This window comes from Triticum urartu, chromosome 7A (assembly GCF_056163025.1).
Source record: "Triticum urartu cultivar PI428250 chromosome 7A, HENAU_Tu73, whole genome shotgun sequence".
Lineage (NCBI taxonomy): Eukaryota > Viridiplantae > Streptophyta > Magnoliopsida > Poales > Poaceae > Triticum > Triticum urartu.
The window spans coordinates 644,928,117-644,948,583 of record NC_141879.1 but is presented as its reverse complement, the minus strand read 5'-3'; the positions used below and the strand labels follow the sequence as shown (position 1 = coordinate 644,948,583).

The 20,467-nt window shown below is 41.5% G+C and overlaps 2 protein-coding genes across 2 annotated transcripts; both read left to right on the top strand.

The window, feature by feature from the left end:
- The first annotated feature begins 8,089 nt into the window (after positions 1-8,089).
- LOC125506903 (uncharacterized) lies at positions 8,090-9,377 on the top strand. Its single transcript, XM_087533621.1, has 3 exons — positions 8,090-8,167; positions 8,272-8,415; positions 8,749-9,377. Exons 1-3 carry the CDS (start codon positions 8,090-8,092, stop codon positions 9,238-9,240), a joined length of 714 nt encoding a protein of 237 aa, XP_087389747.1. The 3' UTR covers positions 9,241-9,377.
- Positions 9,378-16,334: 6,957 nt separating this feature from the next.
- On the top strand, positions 16,335-17,589 carry LOC125525108 (ribosome-inactivating protein-like). Its single transcript, XM_048690136.2, has 2 exons — positions 16,335-16,501; positions 16,600-17,589. Exons 1-2 carry the CDS (start codon positions 16,438-16,440, stop codon positions 17,382-17,384), a joined length of 849 nt encoding a protein of 282 aa, XP_048546093.2. The 5' UTR covers positions 16,335-16,437; the 3' UTR covers positions 17,385-17,589.
- The last annotated feature ends 2,878 nt before the right edge of the window (positions 17,590-20,467 follow it).

The window sequence follows — 20,467 nt, the reverse complement described above, 5'->3', positions numbered from 1 at the left end:
TTGCAGCGCATTGCAATATCTTATGGCTATCACTATAATATCTATGTGTTCTGTGCAAAACGTTGCCAATGGCAGCAAAATGTTGACGCGGTAGCATTATTTTTTATAATTTACCTGGCCGACGCCATTACAGGTGGGCGGTATATAGATCCACCTCTAGTAGGGTACTTTACGAGTGGTGGTTTTGTGTAGGCGCGAGCCACTAATAAAACTATTATCAGTGATGGTTGCTCTGCCCACCACTAGTGACCTATTACCAGTGGCGGGAGATCGGTAGCGGGCGCCCTCCACAACGTCGCCTGCCACTGGTGCGCCCTTTTGCACCCACCACCGCTACCCTGTTTTGTAGTAGTGTGTGCAATGTTTAAAAAGTTTCACCCAAGAATAATAGAGAGGTCATTATTCTCAAGCATATCAAGCACAACAAAATGGGCTTTGTGCTCTGTTATGGTTTGTGGGATGTCCAAATACCTCCCTCGACCTCGTCATATATTCTAGGGCACATTTGTACATCACCTAAGAGACCTACTAGTTAACACCCGCATGCGCCAACTAAGGGTGGCTTCTCTGAAGCCAAGGCAAATTGCCTGGCCCACATTGACCGCGAGCAGTTTTTATTTCATTCCTCTTCGGGTTTTGAGTTATTTTTTCACAAAAAAATGGTTGTTGTTCTTTAGGAGATAGATATTTTAAAACCCTATTAAACATATAAAAATATACGTTATAAAAATTTCAGTATGTGTTCTATTAAAAGTTCAGTGTATATTAAAAAGTAATCTTATATTAAAAGTATATTCAGTGTGTATTATAATCATCTTATAATTAAAATAAATTATTGTATAGTAAGAAAAATGTTCAATGCATATCAAATAAATGCTCATCATATATTTAAAAAAGTTCAGTGTGTGTTTGAAATATTTTCATTGTATACCAAGAAAGTTCAGTGTGTATTTGAGAAAATTTCACAATATATATTGAGAAAATAATTCACCATATATTGTAAAACCTATAAGTCAAAAAATTGAAATAAATAAAAAATAAAAAACCAAAAAAAATATGTAAATATAAAAATAAAATAAAATATATAAAGAACCCGAGATAGAACAACCGTTATGTGGGCCAGGCTCTCTGGGGGGCTCTTTGGCGTAGCCTAAACTATATGATGCCCATGGGTGTCATATAGGATTTGTTGTCGCCTAATGCGACACGTACGTTGACACATGGGGAGTGCCCAACAACGCATGTGGCAGCGACGAACGTTTAGCACAGCACGCAGACTGTATTGTTATCTTCTTTTTTTCATTTCATTTCTGTCTTTTCTTGTATGTAAAATGCACATTATATATATAGAGACACGTGAACACTTATTTCAAACATGTGAACATTTGTTTCAAAACCATAAACATTCTTTTTGAGGTACAAGAATATTTTTATATAACCATGATTTATTTCATAAAATTTTATATGAAAGATTCTTTTTGATAGAAAAACTGTAAGGGAACCTCTACAGTATAATTGGTGCAACAAACACAAATTGCAAGTATCAAGCCTTGAATCTGGGTGGGTGGGAAGGCATCAGCCCCTTCCCACCACTAGGCTATACCTTAGTCTGTTATATGAAAGATTTATTAAATCTTAGAGATACATGAATGCTTTTTTTAACATGCGAAAAATTCTGTTCAAATTATGAACATATTTTTGTGATACATGAATATTTCCTATATAAAATATTTAATTATAAAATATTATAAAAACATAAAAACATCTTTTCGATATGTGTGAACATTTTTTAACACGCAGACTTAAAAAAACAATCAACATTTTTACACGTGTGAAGAATTTTCTTTTGCAATACATGAAATTATTTAGTTACATTGGATATTTTAGCGGTACTTGAACAAATATTGTAATGGGTTGTGCAAAACTAATTACACATTTTAAAAACATTCATTAAAATAAAAATATTCAGTATTTTTAAAAAATCATGTAATTAATAAAGTTCATGTGTTTAAAAAATATTGAAGTAAGTTTTGAAAGTTTTCACACAATTTAAAAAGGAAATACAATGGAAAGGAATAATAGAAAATAGGAATAATCATAAGAAAATGATTGAAAGCAAAACCCAAAAAACCCTCAAACCCCAAAAAGTCAGGAATATAGAGGGGAGAAATAAAAAAAGAAATCGACTAAAAAAACGTGCTACAGGCGTCAACCCGTGCCGAACCACCAAGAGGTGACGACCTGCTTGTTGTATCTTGCCGTGCAATAGGCGAGATATAGATTTTGCGTAGAGCATGTCCCCATACCGCTAAGACAACGTACGAGTAATTGCGTGGCTCAGCTCCACGTTGTTGCTCAAAGTAGAAGCAAGGATGGCGGAGTAGGTGCGAGAGCTGTTGGCGGCGAGGGCACCAGGCGCACACCTTGGTCGCTGACATGAGCTTCCTGGCCGCAAGCCATCGGCGATGGCTAGCCCGAGCTGTTTTTTGCGACTGCCTGGATGTCGAGAGGTAGAAGAAGAACCACATTGGTGCCTTAAACAGACTTCAAACGTCCAGGCTGACCGGCACCTTTATATCCAACTTAAATATGGGGCGAATATGGGGTGTTCGGATGCGTCCGTCATGTCGGACCCGGCCTCTGCTGCCCACCCGGCCCCACATATATTTCTTCCCATCCGCTCACTAGGCCAAATCCTAGCCACTTCATTCCACTTCCCTCATTATCCAAACTCTCGTTCAGTGATCTCCAGCCGTCTTCAGCATGGCGGATAGTGGATTCGAGTCCTTCACCTCTAAATCCGTCGACCCTGAGCTCATCTCACACAACCCCGAGGACGAGATGGTTGTCCGGCTTGCGCTCCGCCGCTCCCGGGAGAAGGCCCATGCGAGGCAGCGGTCGGACTCCTTCTATCGGGGATCCATTATGTCCGCCCATGGCCCATGGATCCGGCGCTAGGTGTGACATCACTGCCTCGTCAGAGATGGGGCGGCCCGTTTGGCGTCCGAACATGGGGTCGGACGAGCAACCCCTTTGTTGGCGTGTCGACACCATGGATGCACCAAGGGCGTCGTTCGACGCAAACATGGCGCGGCGTGCCCCTGTGCGAGGCGGACGGCTCAGGAGGCGGCGGCACCCCTCGCGGCGGTGGACGTCGGCAAGGCGGAGTCGCATTCTTTGGCCCCGTATGGTGCACCGGTCCGGGTGCCACACCTGCGTCGTGGTGGATGTCGCCGGCTCGTCCCAGGATGGATCCATCATCGATCTGACATCCACCGGCACCGTTCGGATTCTAGGCTCCGATGAGGAAGAGTAGGGCATGGGAGACATCAACACTTTGAGTCCCATGAGCCGGTTCGTGTCCCATGGCCTACTCTACCTTGCTGGCGACCAGACCAACACTCTGGGGAGCACAGCCGTCCGCCGGACAAGGGCACGACGGAACTGGGCGAGCTTCGCTTAGATTAGGTTTCATGTTGCATGTGACACTATGGATTTGAGGTTTCTAATTTGAGGTGTCTGGTTGTATAATCAAATATTTGAGGCGTGACCGGCCACTGTCCGCGAACGTGCCCACGAGCAGTTTTTATTTCTTTCCTCTTCAGGTTTTTAGTTATTTTTTCACAGAAATGGTTGTATATTTTTAGGAGCTAGATATTTTAAAACCCCTATTAAAAGATTATAAAAACATATTAATTTTTGAAAAAATATCAGTATTTGTTCTATATAAAACAGTTCAGTGTATATTAAAAAAGTTCACATATATTAAAAAAATGTTCAATGTCTATCACAAAAATGGTCATCATATACGAAAAAAAGTTTAGTGTGTGTCTCAGAAATGTTCATTGTATACTGAGAAAGTTCGTGTGTATTTGAAAAAATGTTCACCTACGTTGGGAAAAAAAATGCAAAACCTATAAGAAAAAGAAATTTTGAAAAAATAAAACCCAGAAGAAAACCAAAATCTGTAAAGAGAAAAAAAGGCAAAATAACAACATATTGAACAACGGTTATGTGGGCAGCATCGTCTGGAGGGGTCTTCGGCGCAGCCTCAAGCGACGAGAGCAACTAGTTAACGAGCGCTCCTTCGGGAGCCTCGCAATGATTAGCGTCATTTGACGCGCTCTCAGCCACCCCGCCATATGTCGCGTTCTGAGCACTCTCTTTGGATTTTTTTCACATGCATTTTTGGCTTTTAAAACGTTTTTTCGGTTCTTTTCAACGTTTGCGAAAAAATGCATTTTTTTTCTTTCGTGAGAGTCACGTTTTGCTTTCGCGAGAGGCATGGTTTTGCTTTCGCGAGAGTCACGACCGTGCCTCTCGAAAACGAAAATAAACATGTTTTCTTTATTTTTTTCCTTCCGAGAGAGGCACGTTTTGCTTCCGCGAGAGTCACGGATGTGATTTCGCGAGAGGCATGGGCGTGCCTCTTTCGGAAAGGGAAAAAACTAGTGCTTTCGATTCGGTTTTTTTTCGTGAAAAAAAGTTCGTCAAAACCTATCAACATTTGATCTACTTTTAAAGATCTCGACGCGAGGAATCTAACGGTGAAAATGGTTCGAGATTTGGACGCATGGTTTAAGAGATGAAACGTTTTGAATAAACGAATCTACGAAAAAAGAAAAATTCTCTGATTGCGACAAGTGGCATGCATGCAACATGCCACTTGTCGCAACATAGGGAGGTGGGAGTGATCGTTACAACGAGTACTCCTTAACTAGTGATTTCGTCAAGCGACTCGTACATTGCACTCACCTTGGTACATGGGTCGGGCCCAAAGACGCATGTGGCAGCGTAAAATGTTTAGCACAACATGCAAACTGCATTATCTTTTTTTCATTTCATTTCTCTCTTTTCTTGTATGTTAAATGCACAATATATTTATAGAGATACATGAACAGATATTTCAAACATGTGAACATTTTTTTCAAAACCATAATAAACATCCATTTCGATGTACATGAATATTCTTTTATAACCATGACTTCTTTTATAAAAGTTTATATAAAAGATTTAGTAATATATCTTACAGATCCAAGAAATCTTTTTATTGAATATGTGAACATTTATTTACAAATTATGAACATATTTTTGAGATAGATGAACAATTCCTATATACAAGATTTATTTTTAAATTATTTTACATGAGCATTTCCTATATACTCTCTCCGTTATTTATATAAGGTGTATTTGTTTTTTCATAAAATTCCACAATGTAAAGTACATTTCTTCTAATTCCTCATAATCCCCTTTTTTAGCACTCCAAAAAAAAGTCAAGTATCTCTCTCCCGTTTGCATGTATATCTCTTTGTAGAAAAAGAAGAAAAGTATCTTTGCCCAGATTATCTGTATCTCTTTCTTTCCTGGCCTAACTTATTTACTTACCAATAACCAACAAATTTGCCAAGAGTAATCTTTTCCTAATTATATATAATTTGTTGCCTTGGTCATCATGTCCAAAACAATATACTTTACATAAAGAAATGGAGGGAGTACATGAACATTTCCTATTTTAGGAAACAGACAAGCATATTTTCAATATGAACATTTTTGAAACACATGAACATTTTTTCACACGCAGATAAAAAATACATCAGCATTTTTACACATGTGAACAATTTTCTTTTGTAGTACATGAACTTTTTTAGTTACATTGGACATTTTTAGCGGTACTTGAACAAGTATTGTAATGGGTTGTAAAAAAACTCATGACATATTTGAAAAACCTTCATTTAATATGAAATTATTGAATGCATTTTTAAAATGCTAATATAATTTAAAACTATTGAGTTAATTTTTGAAAATTTTCAGGCATTAAAAAATAAATAAAATAAAAATAAATAATAGAGAAGGAAAAAATAGAAAAAAAATAATAAGAAGAAAAGGAGACAAAAGTAAAACACCCAAAAAAACCAAAAAGTCAGAAATATAGAGGAGAGAAATAAAAAAGAAACCTCTAAGTAAAAACCATGCTATCGGCCTCAACCCATGCCGAACCACCATCGAGGTAACTGCCTGCTTGTTGTATCTTGCCTTGCAATAGGCGAGATATATCTTTTGCCGTTTTGCGTAGACCATGTCCCCATACAGCTAAGACCAAGTGAGTGTCAAGATCACCTACATGGTCTAGATGGAGGAAGTCATGTGGATCCAGTTGTCAGCATGAGCTCGAGACGTTGATCGGAACACCGAGTCATAAGAAAGTCACAATCGACTGATAAATATAATTTCTTCATTTTGTAGATTGTTTGGGTCTGCTACCTAGACGGATGTATCTAACACTAAAAGGTGTCTGGATACATCTGTATCTAGAAAAAATTAAAAGAAATAGTTCAGGACAGATGGAGTATGATAAATTTGCCATGGTCGAATAAATAAATTTGCCACTGTCTAATAAAAACGGCATGCTACATATGATAAAATTTCCATGGGATGAATAGGTAAAATTTTCATGTTGCTTATGATAAAATTACTATGGACTAGTAAATAAATTTTCCATGGTCAAAAAAATAAAAATGGCATGCTATCTATGATAAAAATGCATGAAAAATTTAGGAATTTATTCTCTAAAAACTGCATGGAAACTTTATTAGTAAAAAACATGACTAATAAATAGAATTTTCGTCACTTTGTAGATTGTTTGGGTGTACTACCTGGAAGCTTAATCAGATTTGCACTCAACAAAGCAGAGACCTAAATATAGCGTAAGTGAGTAATGGACTAAAAATGTTTCCAGGCCAACGCAAAACCACGTTTCAATGCGCTTGCGAATGCTGGAAGCAGAACATGAGATATATGTAAATTAAATCTTACTCCCTCCGTTCGGAATTACTTGTCGCAGAAATGGATGTATCTAGATGTATTTTAGTTCTAGATGCATCCATATCCGAGACAAGTAATTCCGAATGGAGAGAGTATATCTCTATGCACATCTATAGTCAATGTGAAATGTTTCAGGTACCTTTGCAGGATAAAATGTCCCAGGATCACTAACAAAAGTAAAAATAATATAATACACACAATTTACTTCAGTGCAAAAATATTTTAGGAAACTCTATAGAAGTATGGTCTTGGCTCCCCCACCCGCACCCTGATACACATGTACATACTACCTGTAGATACATAACAATTTATAAGTATTATATGGCATGTCGACCTTTTGTAAATCACATTCATTTTGGATAATACCTAATAACCCTCACTATAATGTACTCGATAAATGCAGAGAAATTGAAGTATTTTTTTCTCGCAAACAACTAGAAAATTTATGCAATCATATATAATATAAGTAAATGTATATCTAGCCGCACAAATTTAGGTTTCCTTCCCCATCTTTCTTTTTCCTAGAATGCACAGAATTATTCGCGCATATGGTATGTCTCTCATTGGTGCCAACCTACGGCTTGCTACATACGCAACCTTAACAAGCTTAAAATGTTGAGCATTAATTATCGTGACTAGCTCGAAGTGAGTCTCTTGTTGCTGACTCCATGCGCTCTCCAACCGCAACCATGAGCAATTGAAATTCCACCAGTATTTGTTTTAGTAGGTAGACCAAGCAGGAATTTGTTTTAGTAGCATGCACCGACACTTACTCCCTCCATTTCTAAATATAAGGCTTTTTTGAGATTTCAATATGAACTACATATAGATGTATATAGATGTATTTCAGAGTGTAAATTCACTCATTTGGCTTCGTATGTAGTCCATATTGAAATCAAGAATGAAGGGGAGTAAATTGCAAAAAACCACCACAATTGCGTCGGTTGGTGCGAAAAACCACCGTTTTCATAAAAGTTTGCAGAAACCACCGTTTTTCAGTAATTTTGTTGCACAGAGCACTAACTGGTCGCTTGACCGCGTTTGACAGAAAACCTGACGTCCCGGGCCCAGCCGTCAGGCCACGTGGCAAGGGGCAGACGACGCACGCATGACGCCCGTTAGCGGCGCTCCGTTGACCTGGTTCGACCGGACCAGCTCAAGCCCGCGCCACCATTCCCCATCCTCTCCCTCGTGACCTAGTTCCTCTCCCCCCCCCGCCGCCGCCGCCGTTGCCAGCTGAAATCAGTCTTCGGCGGCGACCGCAGCCATGGTGTCGTGGAATGACGGCGAGACGAGCTCAGATTCGGTGTCGCAGCTGGCACATGAGGTCGATGAGGAATCATATGTGAGTATCCCCACTGCTCTCTGGCTAGGGTTAGGGTTTGCGATTTTCGATTTTCAGATGAGAGATTGCATTTGTTTTGATTTTCTCCACTTTGCTCTACTTAGCGCCCAGCAACAATAGAGGACAGGGATTGGTCAGGCATTGATGCCACTGGAAAGCACCTTTGCAAGCATGGGAATGCTCCTGAGAGGCTTGTTGTGTTCGATGGGCTGAACACTGGCCGTAGATTTTATGGTTGCGCCAAGAAGGTCAGTAGCAAATAAGATTTAGATCTAAATATAGCTCTGTTACTTTATTTTGTTGGAATTCTTAGACATAGCTCTGTTTTTTAGATTAGAATTAATTGATTTAGATATAGGTAATGTAATGGCTCTGTTTTAGGAATGATGTAGATACTAACTTTACAGAACTGAGAGATGTTGTTTTATTGTATTGAAATATGTATAAATGATTTACATATAGGTAATGCAATTCAATGCTGTGCTTTTTGTATTAAAGTAACCCAAAAAATTATGCACTTGTTTATAATTCACTTATCTGTTTATTGTATTGTTAACTAAAAGGAAAAAAATTGGTTGCAGGAGGGTAACAATTGTGGTGTTGTGGAATGGGTGGACAATGAATGGCTTTATGCACTAAAGAATTCATTGACAAAACTCTGGGATCTGTATAAGGAAGCCAAGGCAGGCAGAATTAGAGATAATTTAGCTAATGAGGAGAAGATCTCCAAGTTAGAAGCAGAAATTAAGATGGTACAGGAAAAGTACAACCAGCACATTCAGCTTACCAAGGACTTTTGTGAATCTGTTCAGAAGTCTGTGCACAAGGAGAATTATAGGAAAATAATGATGGATGTGGATGAGGAGAAGATACCTCTAGATGCAGCTGACAAGATGATCAACTTAGAGAAAGAGAACTTTGATCTGAAAAAGAAGGTTGAAGTGGCTGAAGAGGTTGCTGCTGAGCTCAAAAAGGAGAAGAAAAAACTTGAATATAACTTACATGACCTTTGGAAGGTTGGAGAGGAGAACAAGATGAAGCTGAAGATGATGAAGGCAATCTTGGAGGAGTGAAGATGATGATGGAGTGCTTAAATTATTATGTATTTTCAGACTATTGTGTCATGTTGTTTGAGGCTATTGTGATGCTACATGTTGATCTATTCTGTCTTGTTGTTTGTGATGCTAGTTGAATTATGAGGTATGTTTGAGACTAAGTTGGGTTGAGCCTATCTTGTCGTGTCATATTGTCGAACCCAAATATAGGGTTGAGCCTATCTTGTCGTGTTGTGTTGTCGAACCCAAACATAGGGTTGAGCCTATCTTGTCGTGTTGTGTTGTCGAACCCAAACATAGGGTTGGTGCCTATTTTGTCGTGTCGTGTTGTCGAACCCAAATATAGGGTTGAGCCTATCTTGTCATGTTGTGTTGTCGACGGCACCCAAATATAGGTTGATGCCTACCTTCTCTTGTCGTGTTGTCGATGACACCCCAAATATAGGGTTGATGCCTGTTTTGTCGTGTCGTGATGTCGACGGCACCCAAGGGGAAATATCTAGTGCTACGGTCCTTGGCATGATACGCTGCTCCAGGGACGCATGGTACGTCAGATCTGAAATAAAAGGGGCAGGATCAAGTCACTAATGCATTTACACCTTTCCCCTAGAAAGTAAAATGTCTTCGCAAAAATTGCCTTAGACAGTTCCGTTGGTTGTTTCTCCTGGACCTAAGCACAGTACGTTGATCTCCATCCGAGCTTGCACTTTTAAATCCAGAAAAAAGAATTAAGACAACGAAACTGAAACTTCCATAGATAATCAGATCATTTACATGCTAAACACTAGCACCAGACACCAGTACTAGATCCAGCTGAATTACATGGCCACCAAGGCTAGTCAGATTCAGCTACTACAAGATGAGCTACAGTCTGAGCGTAGTTACAGAATTAGAACCAAAACTGACCATGACAATGCCCAGTACTAGAATGAACCACTAAGTTGGTCGTGGCTTATCAGCAGACTAACAACTAACTAAACTTGAGAGCCGCGAGCCATGGAGTTTGCGCCATGTACACATCCATTGGTGGGCGCACATGAACACCTACATGATAAAATAAAGAATTAGAACCTAAAAAAGCCTTTCGAGAACAACCCAATCTTCTTCACTCTAAACTATTTAAAATAATTGAACCAATTCATTTGTGTACTTATATTGAGAGGTCTCCTGGTGTCCAAATGATGGGCACACACACATGAGTAACCAGGTTTAAGAACTCACCACACCAACCCTGTTTTAAGGATTCGGTACTAACATGTTCCTGTTACCTAGAAATTGACAGAATTAACCGTAGGTTTTATCAACAAATAACCAAACTTCTAGAGGTTTTCTGTAATGAGAGGCATATAAGGAGAGTAACAAACCTTAGGTGATTCAGGTCAAGTTAGCCCAAAGTAAGTTTTCCATTTCAGTGATTTCCACTTGCTGTGAAATAATCATCCCACTTGGTAGGCTTCCCCTTCCTCTTCTGTCCATGTGAAGGACCAGCAACAGCCTGACTTGCAGCAGCTCTTGGAGGAGCATAAGGTGCCCTACCAGCAGCTCTTGTAGTGGGTGTTGATCTGCTTGTCCTGGCAACACTTGATGATTGTCTTTTGTTCTTGGGTGTGGGAGCTGCTTGCCTTGTGTTCCTAGTAGAAGTACTTGTAGATCTTGTGGGCTTTGGAGCAACTGGAGGCTTTGGAGCAGCTGGAGGCTTAGTAGAAGTAGAAGCAGTTGCTTGGTTCTTCCTATTGGGCTGGAAAGAGAGAAGAATGTTAGTATAAATTAGAGATCTGCAATGCAAAATGAAATGAAGGAAGAGGTTGTGTACATCATGTTTCTTCTTTCTCATTAGAAGTGATGGCTTGAGTGCATGTCCACAGTTGGTGTACCTATGACCCTCTTTACCACAATTGCTGCATGATATTGTGCCAACTCTAGATGTATCTTTGGGCTTGGGCACCTCAAACAGACCCTTTCTTCTCTTGGTCTGCTTTCTTCCCTTCTTCTTCTTGAAAACTGGGGGGGTCAATGTCTCTGGTAGGTGTCTTGGTCCAAAGATCAGGCCCAGGAACTGGGAATATAATAGGATTGTATGTTGCCATGTACATTTCTTTCTTGAAAAATGCAGAGACAAAATCCTCTGGATGCTGCTTTGATTTATATATGGCAGACACAGCATGGTGGCAGGGGATTGCTGTCATGTCCCATCTTCTGCACCCACAAGTCATTTGTGCCAAATTTACAGCATAAGTATTTTCCCCACTCTGAACCTGATAAAGATCTGGACCAGTCATTTGTGCCTTGCAGTTCCTAGCCCACTTCTTTGACTCCTCCAACTTCTCTGAGTATGTTGGAGTTATCTCCCACCTAGCATTTTGGCCCCCTATTCTTTTCTCACTGTACTTAACCATCAACTTGGTCCTAATACCCTCACACGTTGTCTGGATTGGTTTTCCCCTTACATCCAAGATCATCTTATTGTATACTTCACTTAAATTGTTGACAACCAGGTCTGTCTTACAATTAGTGTCCATTGCCCGTCTAGCCCATGTTTTCTCCTCTATCTTACTTAGCCACTCCCAAGCCTCTTGGCTCTCTTGTCTCAAGTTCTCCATGTTAACATCAAACCCATGTCTTGTATAAGAATATGCAGCACCATCTATATACTTTTTAAGTTCCTCCCCTCTAAACCCAGCACTTTGAAAATTAGCATATATGTGTCTTAAACAGTATCTCTGAGGACAATTTGGAAAGACTGCATCTATGGCATTTAGAAGTCCCTGCTCACATGCAAATGCATAGTAAATACTTAACAAACATGTACATAAGAGAGTAGCAAACATGCAAACATTTACATAGACAACAAGCATGAACAATAAAGGAGAGAAGCAATTTTAATTAGAGCTCTAGAACTAACCTTCTGCCTATCAGAGATAATTGTATAGTATCCAAACTGCCCCTTTTCTCCACCAATAGCTATTTTCAATTGTGTGAGGAACCAACTCCAGCTAGGTGTGTCCTCTACTTCGACCACTCCAAAAGCAATAGGATAGATATTGTTATTACCATCCCTTGCAGTGGCAGCTAGAATTTGTTGTCCTGTGCTCAGCTTTACAAAGCACCCATCCAAACCTGAAATAATACACAATTTTAGGACTACAAAGATGATTAAATGTGCAATGTAAATAATTTGAAATTTGAAAACAATGAACATACCTATGAATGGCCTGCATCCTTTCAAAAAACCTTCAATTGATGCTCCAAGACACATGAACAACCTATGAAATCTGGGATTGGTACTTGGGTGCTCTCTCACAACTCTAGTAGTAACTATACATCTAGATCCAGGGTTTGTGTCAAGCACTGTCTGAAGGTAGTCCCTGATTCTTGTGTACTGCCTTTCCTGATCACCTAGGACCACTGCCAAAGCTAGTTTTCTTTCCCTGTATGCCTTGTTCTTGCCTACCTCCACACCAAACTTTTCCTTGGTGTTCTCTATCACAGTATCAACACATGTGCTAGGATCTGTCCTTAAGCTGCTCTCAATTGACTTTGCCACATACTTAATGGGCACTTTGCAGTTCTCACCAAGTACAGGACATGTGTGTTGCAGTTGGAGTTTCTTTATGCAGAAGGTTTTCTCTTTTCCAACTTGTGAGGCAGTCATATGAAAGTTGCAGCCCTCTTGACTGCAGTCAACTATTATCCTGTCCTTAACATTCCTATGATAGTGGAAATTCCTTCTCTGAGTTACATGCAAGTTCACTAGAGCCCTTCTGAACTGATACACATCCTCAAAACACATCTGCCAACAAATTTGATCTTCAGGTTGTTGCAGTTCCTCATTATACCACTTCCTCACAGCTCTCTTCTTAGCTCTTGATATCTTGCCAGTATTTGGGACATATCTTATCTCCTCCTCATCTGATAATTCACACTTAACATCTTCCATGTTCTCATCAGAGGAGGGCACATAATCTGGTTCTATTGTTGCTGCAGAACTGCTATGAGATCTGTCAGTTGGCCCTCTTCTAACTGGTAATTTTTGTGGTGGAGCTTGTTGTACTAAAACCTCATCCTCATCTGAACTATCCTCCTCACAGAAAATATCTTCTGGATCTGTATCACCTTCCATGTGGTATTTAGGATCTTTTTTCTTCCTCTTTAGCTCACAAATCTTTTGCTTCAGTTCTGGATCATCAAGTTCTTCTCCTTCTGAACTATCATCAAATTGTTCTCCTTCTGAACTATCATCTACATTGTCATTTACAATGACAATCTCCTTCTCTTTCTCTTTCTGCAAATTGCAACTCTGCTGAGTTATCAGATACTCTGCTTGAGAGTCATCTGGCTGCATTGGGGTACACTCATGTGCATTAGCTTCAGAACTGCCTTGTGATTGAAACAACACACCATCATCATTTATCTCATAAACAATTGGATTACCAATCTCAGAAATGGGCACTTGATCTTCACACACAACCCCTTTGTTAAGGTCTTTTAATGCAAACAAGTCAGGTTTGCTGGCACTGATCACAGTTATGTTCACTACTTTTTTCTCTGCATACAAATCAAGCATCTCCTCCACATTGTCATCTGACATAATCAGGTCCATCCCTGCATGCCCAGCACCTACCACCTTTGGATAGTACATTGAATAACTTCCATCATAACCTTGTTCCTCTTTGATAGCTACCAAATGACTGAATGTTATGTCAGACTCCCCTATCTGCCTCTCATAATTGTCTTCTCCAATGAAATTAAACCTGACATCCCAAATTTCATCATCCAAGCTACAAAAGCAAAAGAAAATAACAATGGTTAGGACTACAACCTTTTCCAGTTATAATTTACATCACACATGTACAAATTCTTCAGTTGTACAACCATGTACAACACAATTTTTTTACATCATCTCAGAAGTATTTAAATGCCTAAAACCTATACAGAGCATATAACAGAATTATTTACAACATTCAGAAGTATTTAAATTACTACAAACCTACTCAGAGCATATAAAATAATTATTTACAGGAATTCAGAACTAGGATTTTGCACAACCAAACAATTGCTACATCTTTGACAACAATAATTACATCTAACACATTCAACAGCAGTACTAAGTAAACAAGCTAGCTAACCCTAATTCTACATTTCACAGAGGTGGCAGATGCGTAGAGGTAGGAGAAGGAAATCTTACTCGACACTGCCAAGACCAGAGGTATAATGGTGGCTTTGGCTAGGGTTGGCCTTCCACACCTTAGCCAATGCCGCCGCCGACCTGGCTCCCACGTCGTACGACGCCGACGACTGGCTAGATGCGGCAGGAACTTCACCGCCGCCGCCCGTCATCTTCACCGCATTGTCGCCCTCCGGCCTCAGGTGCTCCTTCTCTCCTTCGTCCTCTCCTTCGCCGCAGCCGCCGCCGCCGCCGCTGCGTGTCGCCATGGAGGGCGCGAGAGAGAACTAGGTCACGAGGGAGAGGATGGGGAATGGTGGCGCGGGCTTGAGCTGGTCCGGTCGAACCAGGTCAACGGAGCGCCGCTAACGGGCGTCATGCGCGCGCCGTCTGCCCCTTGCCACGTGGCCTGACGGCTGGGCCCGGGACGTCAGGTTTTCTGTCAAAACGCGGTCAAGCGACCAGTTAGTGCTCTGTGCAACAAAATTACTGAAAAACAGTGGTTTCTGCAAACTTTTATGAAAACGGTGGTTTTTCGCACCAACCGACGCAATTGTGGTGGCTTTTTTGCAATTTACTCAATGGAGGGAGTACTAGCTAGTTTGTCTAGTACGTAATTACTCTTGAGAAGTTTGATGCCGCGAAAGTAGTCCCGTTTGTTTCGCACCTGTGCCCTTGTTTGGTTCTTTGTTGTTAAATTCCTTCTCAATTAATATGACGAGGCAATTTTTTTGCCTCTATTTCAAAAAATATTACTGTGGTACACATGCACACCCTCGACAAAGCTCTACCCTCGTCGCTTGAAATGTACAACTTGAAATTGGAACTACATTCGAACACCTGATATTTAGCAAAACAAATCAGTCACATATGATTTGTCTCTCATTGGTGCCAACCTACGGCTTGACAAAGAAGGGCTGCTTAAAATGTTGAGCATTAATTCTCGTGCCTAGCTCGAAGTGAGAGTCTTGTTGGTGACTCCATGCGCTCTCCAACCGCAACCATGAACAGTTGGCCACCAGTGTTTGTTTTAGTATGTAGACCAAGCAGGAACTATGGCTTCAAAACACGCCAAGCAGTTGTAGGAATATGAGGGATCATGGCCTGCTTTGTTTTAGTAGCATGAACCCATACGCACTGGCTAGTTTGTCTACTACGTAATTACTGTGGCAAATCAATCAGTGGGTGTCACATATATCTAGTGATGTATCCAGCTAGTTGTCAAGGTTGAGAGGCAAAAACATATTGGCTCCGATCGGACAAACATTTTGGTGCTTCGGGTCACTTGGATGAATGAAGTTTACCACCTTCGTGCTGTGGCGGGCGCCCTCGGGTGAGGCAGAGAGACCGTGTCCCCTCGTCGCTCTCCACCTCCCCATCCTCCGACGCGAGCACCCGGAACCTGCCCTTGTTGGTGTTTTTGGGCTCGTCGTCACCCCGTGCCGGCTACGCCTAGACGGTGACGGACCGGAGAACCACTGATCTCGTGTGCCACCCTCCCTGTTGAGTGTCGCAAGTGACGGTCGTCGTTTTTCCGAGTGCTATTTCGTTCTTAATTGATGATGATTATGTATATGCAAGAATGAAAACTAATGGTGGTGGAAAAACAATTAAGCTCGGTGCCGCATCGAGTATAATTGAGGCCAAAACAAAGCATGTGTTGTGTCCCCCTTGGAAGGGAATCGTCGCTTATCCTAACAGGGAAATCCAGCAATTAATTGGATGCAAAAAAACCGCTGCTTGCTCTTATTAACACTACAACCTAGAGAGTGGTGTAGTACTCCCTCCGTTCGGAATTACTTGTCGCAAAAATAGATGTATCTAGACATATTTTAGTTCTAGATACATTCATATCCGAGACAACTAATTCCGAACAGAGGGAGTACTTGTCAAGGTTGCGTCAGACGCCAGCTGAAACCGGGTATAAAAGGAGCACTACTCCAGGTCGAGACTCGCACAAAGTAAGTGTACTACGTAGCCAGACAGAAGGAACAAGTCTCCCCGCAAAAAACGAAAGAAGGAAGGAAGGAAGAAGTCGGCTGCGCGCAGGGATGGGCTCATCTTCCTCCGCCGTTTGCCTGCTAGCCTTGCTAGCAGTGTTTGCGTCTGCAGCTGGTTGATTTTCTCACAATTCTGGTCGCGTTCTTCTTCTCGTTGATTGAATTGAATCCCCTAACAAAAGTTGCGTTTGGTCTTCCTTTTTTTTGACGCAGGTTTCGCAGCTGCACAGCCGGTGGTCGTCACGGCCGCGTACAACATCGGCAATGACGATTACATGGCCTTCATCGACCAGCTCCGTGCCACTCTGGCCGCTCACCCGAGCCCAGACAACGTCAACGGCCATCCTGTTCTCCCCCTGCAACACGAGAAGCAGCCGCCGGCGAGGTGGCTGCACGTTCCCATCACAGCGGGCGACAAGAAGGTGACGCTGGCGCTGAGGGACGACAACGTGTACCTCGTCGGATTCAAGGCCCAGAGCGGCAGCTGGTACGAGTTCCGCTCCGCGGTGGCGCCAGGGAGGAAGCAGCCGCTGATCCACGGCGCTACGTTCCTCGAATGCGAGGACACCTACAGGGCGCTTCTAGGCGGCAAGAAGAGCAAAGAAGTCAAGCAGAAGGTAAGCAACCTTGAACTGGGGAAGACGGCGGCGGAAGCAGCCGTGAAGAAGTTGGCGGCATATGCTCATGCCGCCGGCGGGCCGGACGACGCCACCAAGGTCGCCTTGGCACGCATGGTCATCACCGTCTGCGAGGCGGTCCGCCTGTCCTCGATCTCCACTACCCTCAGCACTGGCTGGGGCCAGGCGGCGACGGTGAAGCTCGACCATCTCCAACCTTTCTACATGCAGAACTGGGGAGACCTATCTACTGCCATACTAGACTGGAGGAAACATGGACCTACGTACCCATGGCCCAAGAAGGTCTGCGAGGAGACGCACATCGAGGACGCCGCCGGCGCGCTCGCGGTGGTGCAGCTTCTGCTTAAACTTAGTACTTAATTCAGTTAATTAACTCCACTAGCTCTCGGTGCTTCTTAGACGTGCGTACTAGTGTGCTGCTGCTGGATGATAAATTGTATGCATGCATGTCTATTCTAATAGAATAAAATAGAATGACCGTGTGGGATCGATGAATATATGATGTGGAGCTGTAGAATGTTTCCTCTATGCATGCGTTGCACGCGTATAACAAAACACAAAAATTCCTGCCTTAAGTATCTCTAAAACTTTGTATACTTTTGTAACTCTGTTTGCACGGTCCCTTTTTACACTCCTGAGCTGCTGGCTGTGCCATGACATACACTAGATCTGTGACATAAATGTACCATGGTTGCGTTATTGGTCTTTTTGTTATACTAGCAAAAATGCCCTTGGTAACGGGAGAAAAAGGATCACACGCTCCTAAACCCAATATGCATCGCGGTGAAAATGTATGTTGCGGAATAGCATGAAGGAGAATTGTGATTTCAGCCAATCAATCTTTGCAAATAGCTAAGAAATTTAGGCATTGTACAATTTGCGAGTTAGGTTAAAGACAATCATCTCCAACAGAAATGAAAACAATAAACTCAAGCATAAGAATAAAAAGACATATAAAACATAAGAAAAATCGAAATACTAAAACATAATTTCTTCTACCAATGCAAGATGTTATTCCTCACATTCATTTCATTACCAGAAGAATAAATATTTAGGATTTAATACAGCTTTTAATAGGAATAATGTGTACTATAATTAAGCATGGGCTAGGTTGTCACCGAAAAAGCATATTCAGTACTATAATCAAGCATAGGCTAGGTTGACTACCCATCGTTTGGCTTTATAGTGTGCGTATATCTCAACGAACAAATAAAATATAGCTGCAGTAAATAAAGATTATCAACCATAACAGAAATTTATTTTTTTAGTATACAATGAGGGTTAAAAATTTATAATTTAGTACACAATGCAGATTAAGCACCATACTGACAATAAAAATGGCACGTTCCCTTTAACTTTGTATTTCTTGTAACTCTGTTTGCTATAAGTTGGCATGTTCTCTTTACACTGCTGAGCTGGCTGCGCCATGTCATGCACTAGATCTGCGACACACGTAGTACCAAGGTTGCGTTATTGGTCTTTTTACACATGAAAAAAGATCAACGATTGCAAAATGCAAATGCATACGTGAGACCAACCACACAGAACAATCTGGAGATCTTTTTTTTATATATAAAATTACATGACGAATAAGTCAGAAATAAACATGGAGCGAATGTAATATGTACACATATCTAAATGAATGTTATTCGCAAAAAAAGTATATGAACGTTTGCTAGAACACAAAGAAAAAATTCCTTTGAGCAAGAAAAAAGAGTAAGATGTATGGGCGCATGTTTTTTTAGAGAAAACCACCTGACCTATCATTAATTAATTTCAAGATGTACATAGTCAGGGGGTTCCAAAAGCCACAAATAGCGCGAAATCACTAATTGAGGAGTACTCGTTGCAAAGATCACTCCAACTCTCCAGGCTATGACAAGTGGCGCACATGCAGCGCATCACTTGTCACATCCTATAAGTTTTCCCTTTTTTTCGTATATCCGTTTATTCAAAACGTTTTATCTCTCAAACCGTGCGTCCAAATCTCAAAGCGCTTTCACTGTTGGATTTCTCGCGTCGAAATCTTCAAAACTAGATCCCATTTTGATAGGTTTTGACGAACTTTTTTTCACTAAAAAAACCAAATGAAAAAACCGAACCGGGAGCAGGGGTTTTTCCCTTTTCGAAAAAGGCACGCCATGCCTCTCACAAAATCACAACCTTGCCTCTCGCAGAAGTAAAACCATAACTCTCGCGGAAGGAAAAAAAACAAAACGCGTTTTTTTCGTTTCCGAGGAGGCATGGCCGTGACTCTCGCGAAAGCACAACCGTACCTCTCACGGAAGCAAAACTGTGACTCTTGCGAAAGAAAAGAAACAAAAAACGCGTTTTTTCCGTTTTCGAGAGGCTCGGCTGTGACTCTCGCGAAAGCACAACCGTGCCTCTCACGGAAGAAAAACCGTGACTCTCGCGAAAGGAAAAAAAAGCAGAAAACGCGTTTTTTCCCGTTTCGCACAACCGTGCCTCTCGCGGAAGCAAAACCGTGACTCTTGCGAAAGAAAAAAAACCAGAAAACGCGTTTTTTATTCCGTTCCCGAGAGGCACGGCCCTGACTCATGAAAGCACACTCGTGCCTCTCGCGGAAGCAAAACCGTGACTCTCGCGAAAGGAAAAAAGAAAAAGAAAACGCGTTTTTTTCCGTTTCCGAGAAGCATGCCGTGACTCTCGGAAACACGTGCGAAAAAATAAATACCGAAAAAACACGTTTAAAAAGCCGAAAACGCGTGCGAAAAATAAAATAAAAACAAATCCGGACGGAGTATCCAGAGCGCGACACGTGGCGAATGGCTGAGAGCGCGCCAAGTGGCGCTGATCGTTGCGAGGCTCCCGAAGGAGCGCTCGTTAACTAGTTGCTCTCCAAATAGCGGCCTGGCATCAATTCAAGAGACTTTCTGCGCTATATGGTGTGCATCGAAGTTTGCCTCACGTCTTTCATATCTAAAAGATACATCCCCAGCCGTCGTCTTCATCCTTCGTATTTCTTCTGTTATCATCGAGCTCATGCCTTGGCTGCCTTCTTCGATACCGCGTATCACATTGCACAGTCTGATGCAACAATAGCTGCTCTTAAATTCAGGTCTTGCCGCAGTAAAAGAACTTCACGACAAGCCATGGCTTGAAGGACGCATGGCCTTGATGTGGGCCACTAGTTGAAGTGATCGATGGGCATGCAGCTATAATCAAAAAAATAAGAGCCAGTGTGGTTGGTTTTAGTTATTGTAATTTTATTTATGAAAGCAGAAACTCGAATGTAGAAGCAAATAGTCTAGCTAAGTATTCCTTAAATCTTGCACCTGGTAGACATGTTTGGTTTTTACAGCCTCATGACGATATTGTAACTATACCCTGGGACATCGTTATTCAATAAAGGAGTATAGTTTCCCCTCAAAAAAGAAAAGAAGAAGTATTTACTCAAAACCATCACATATGGGGTTAGAGCA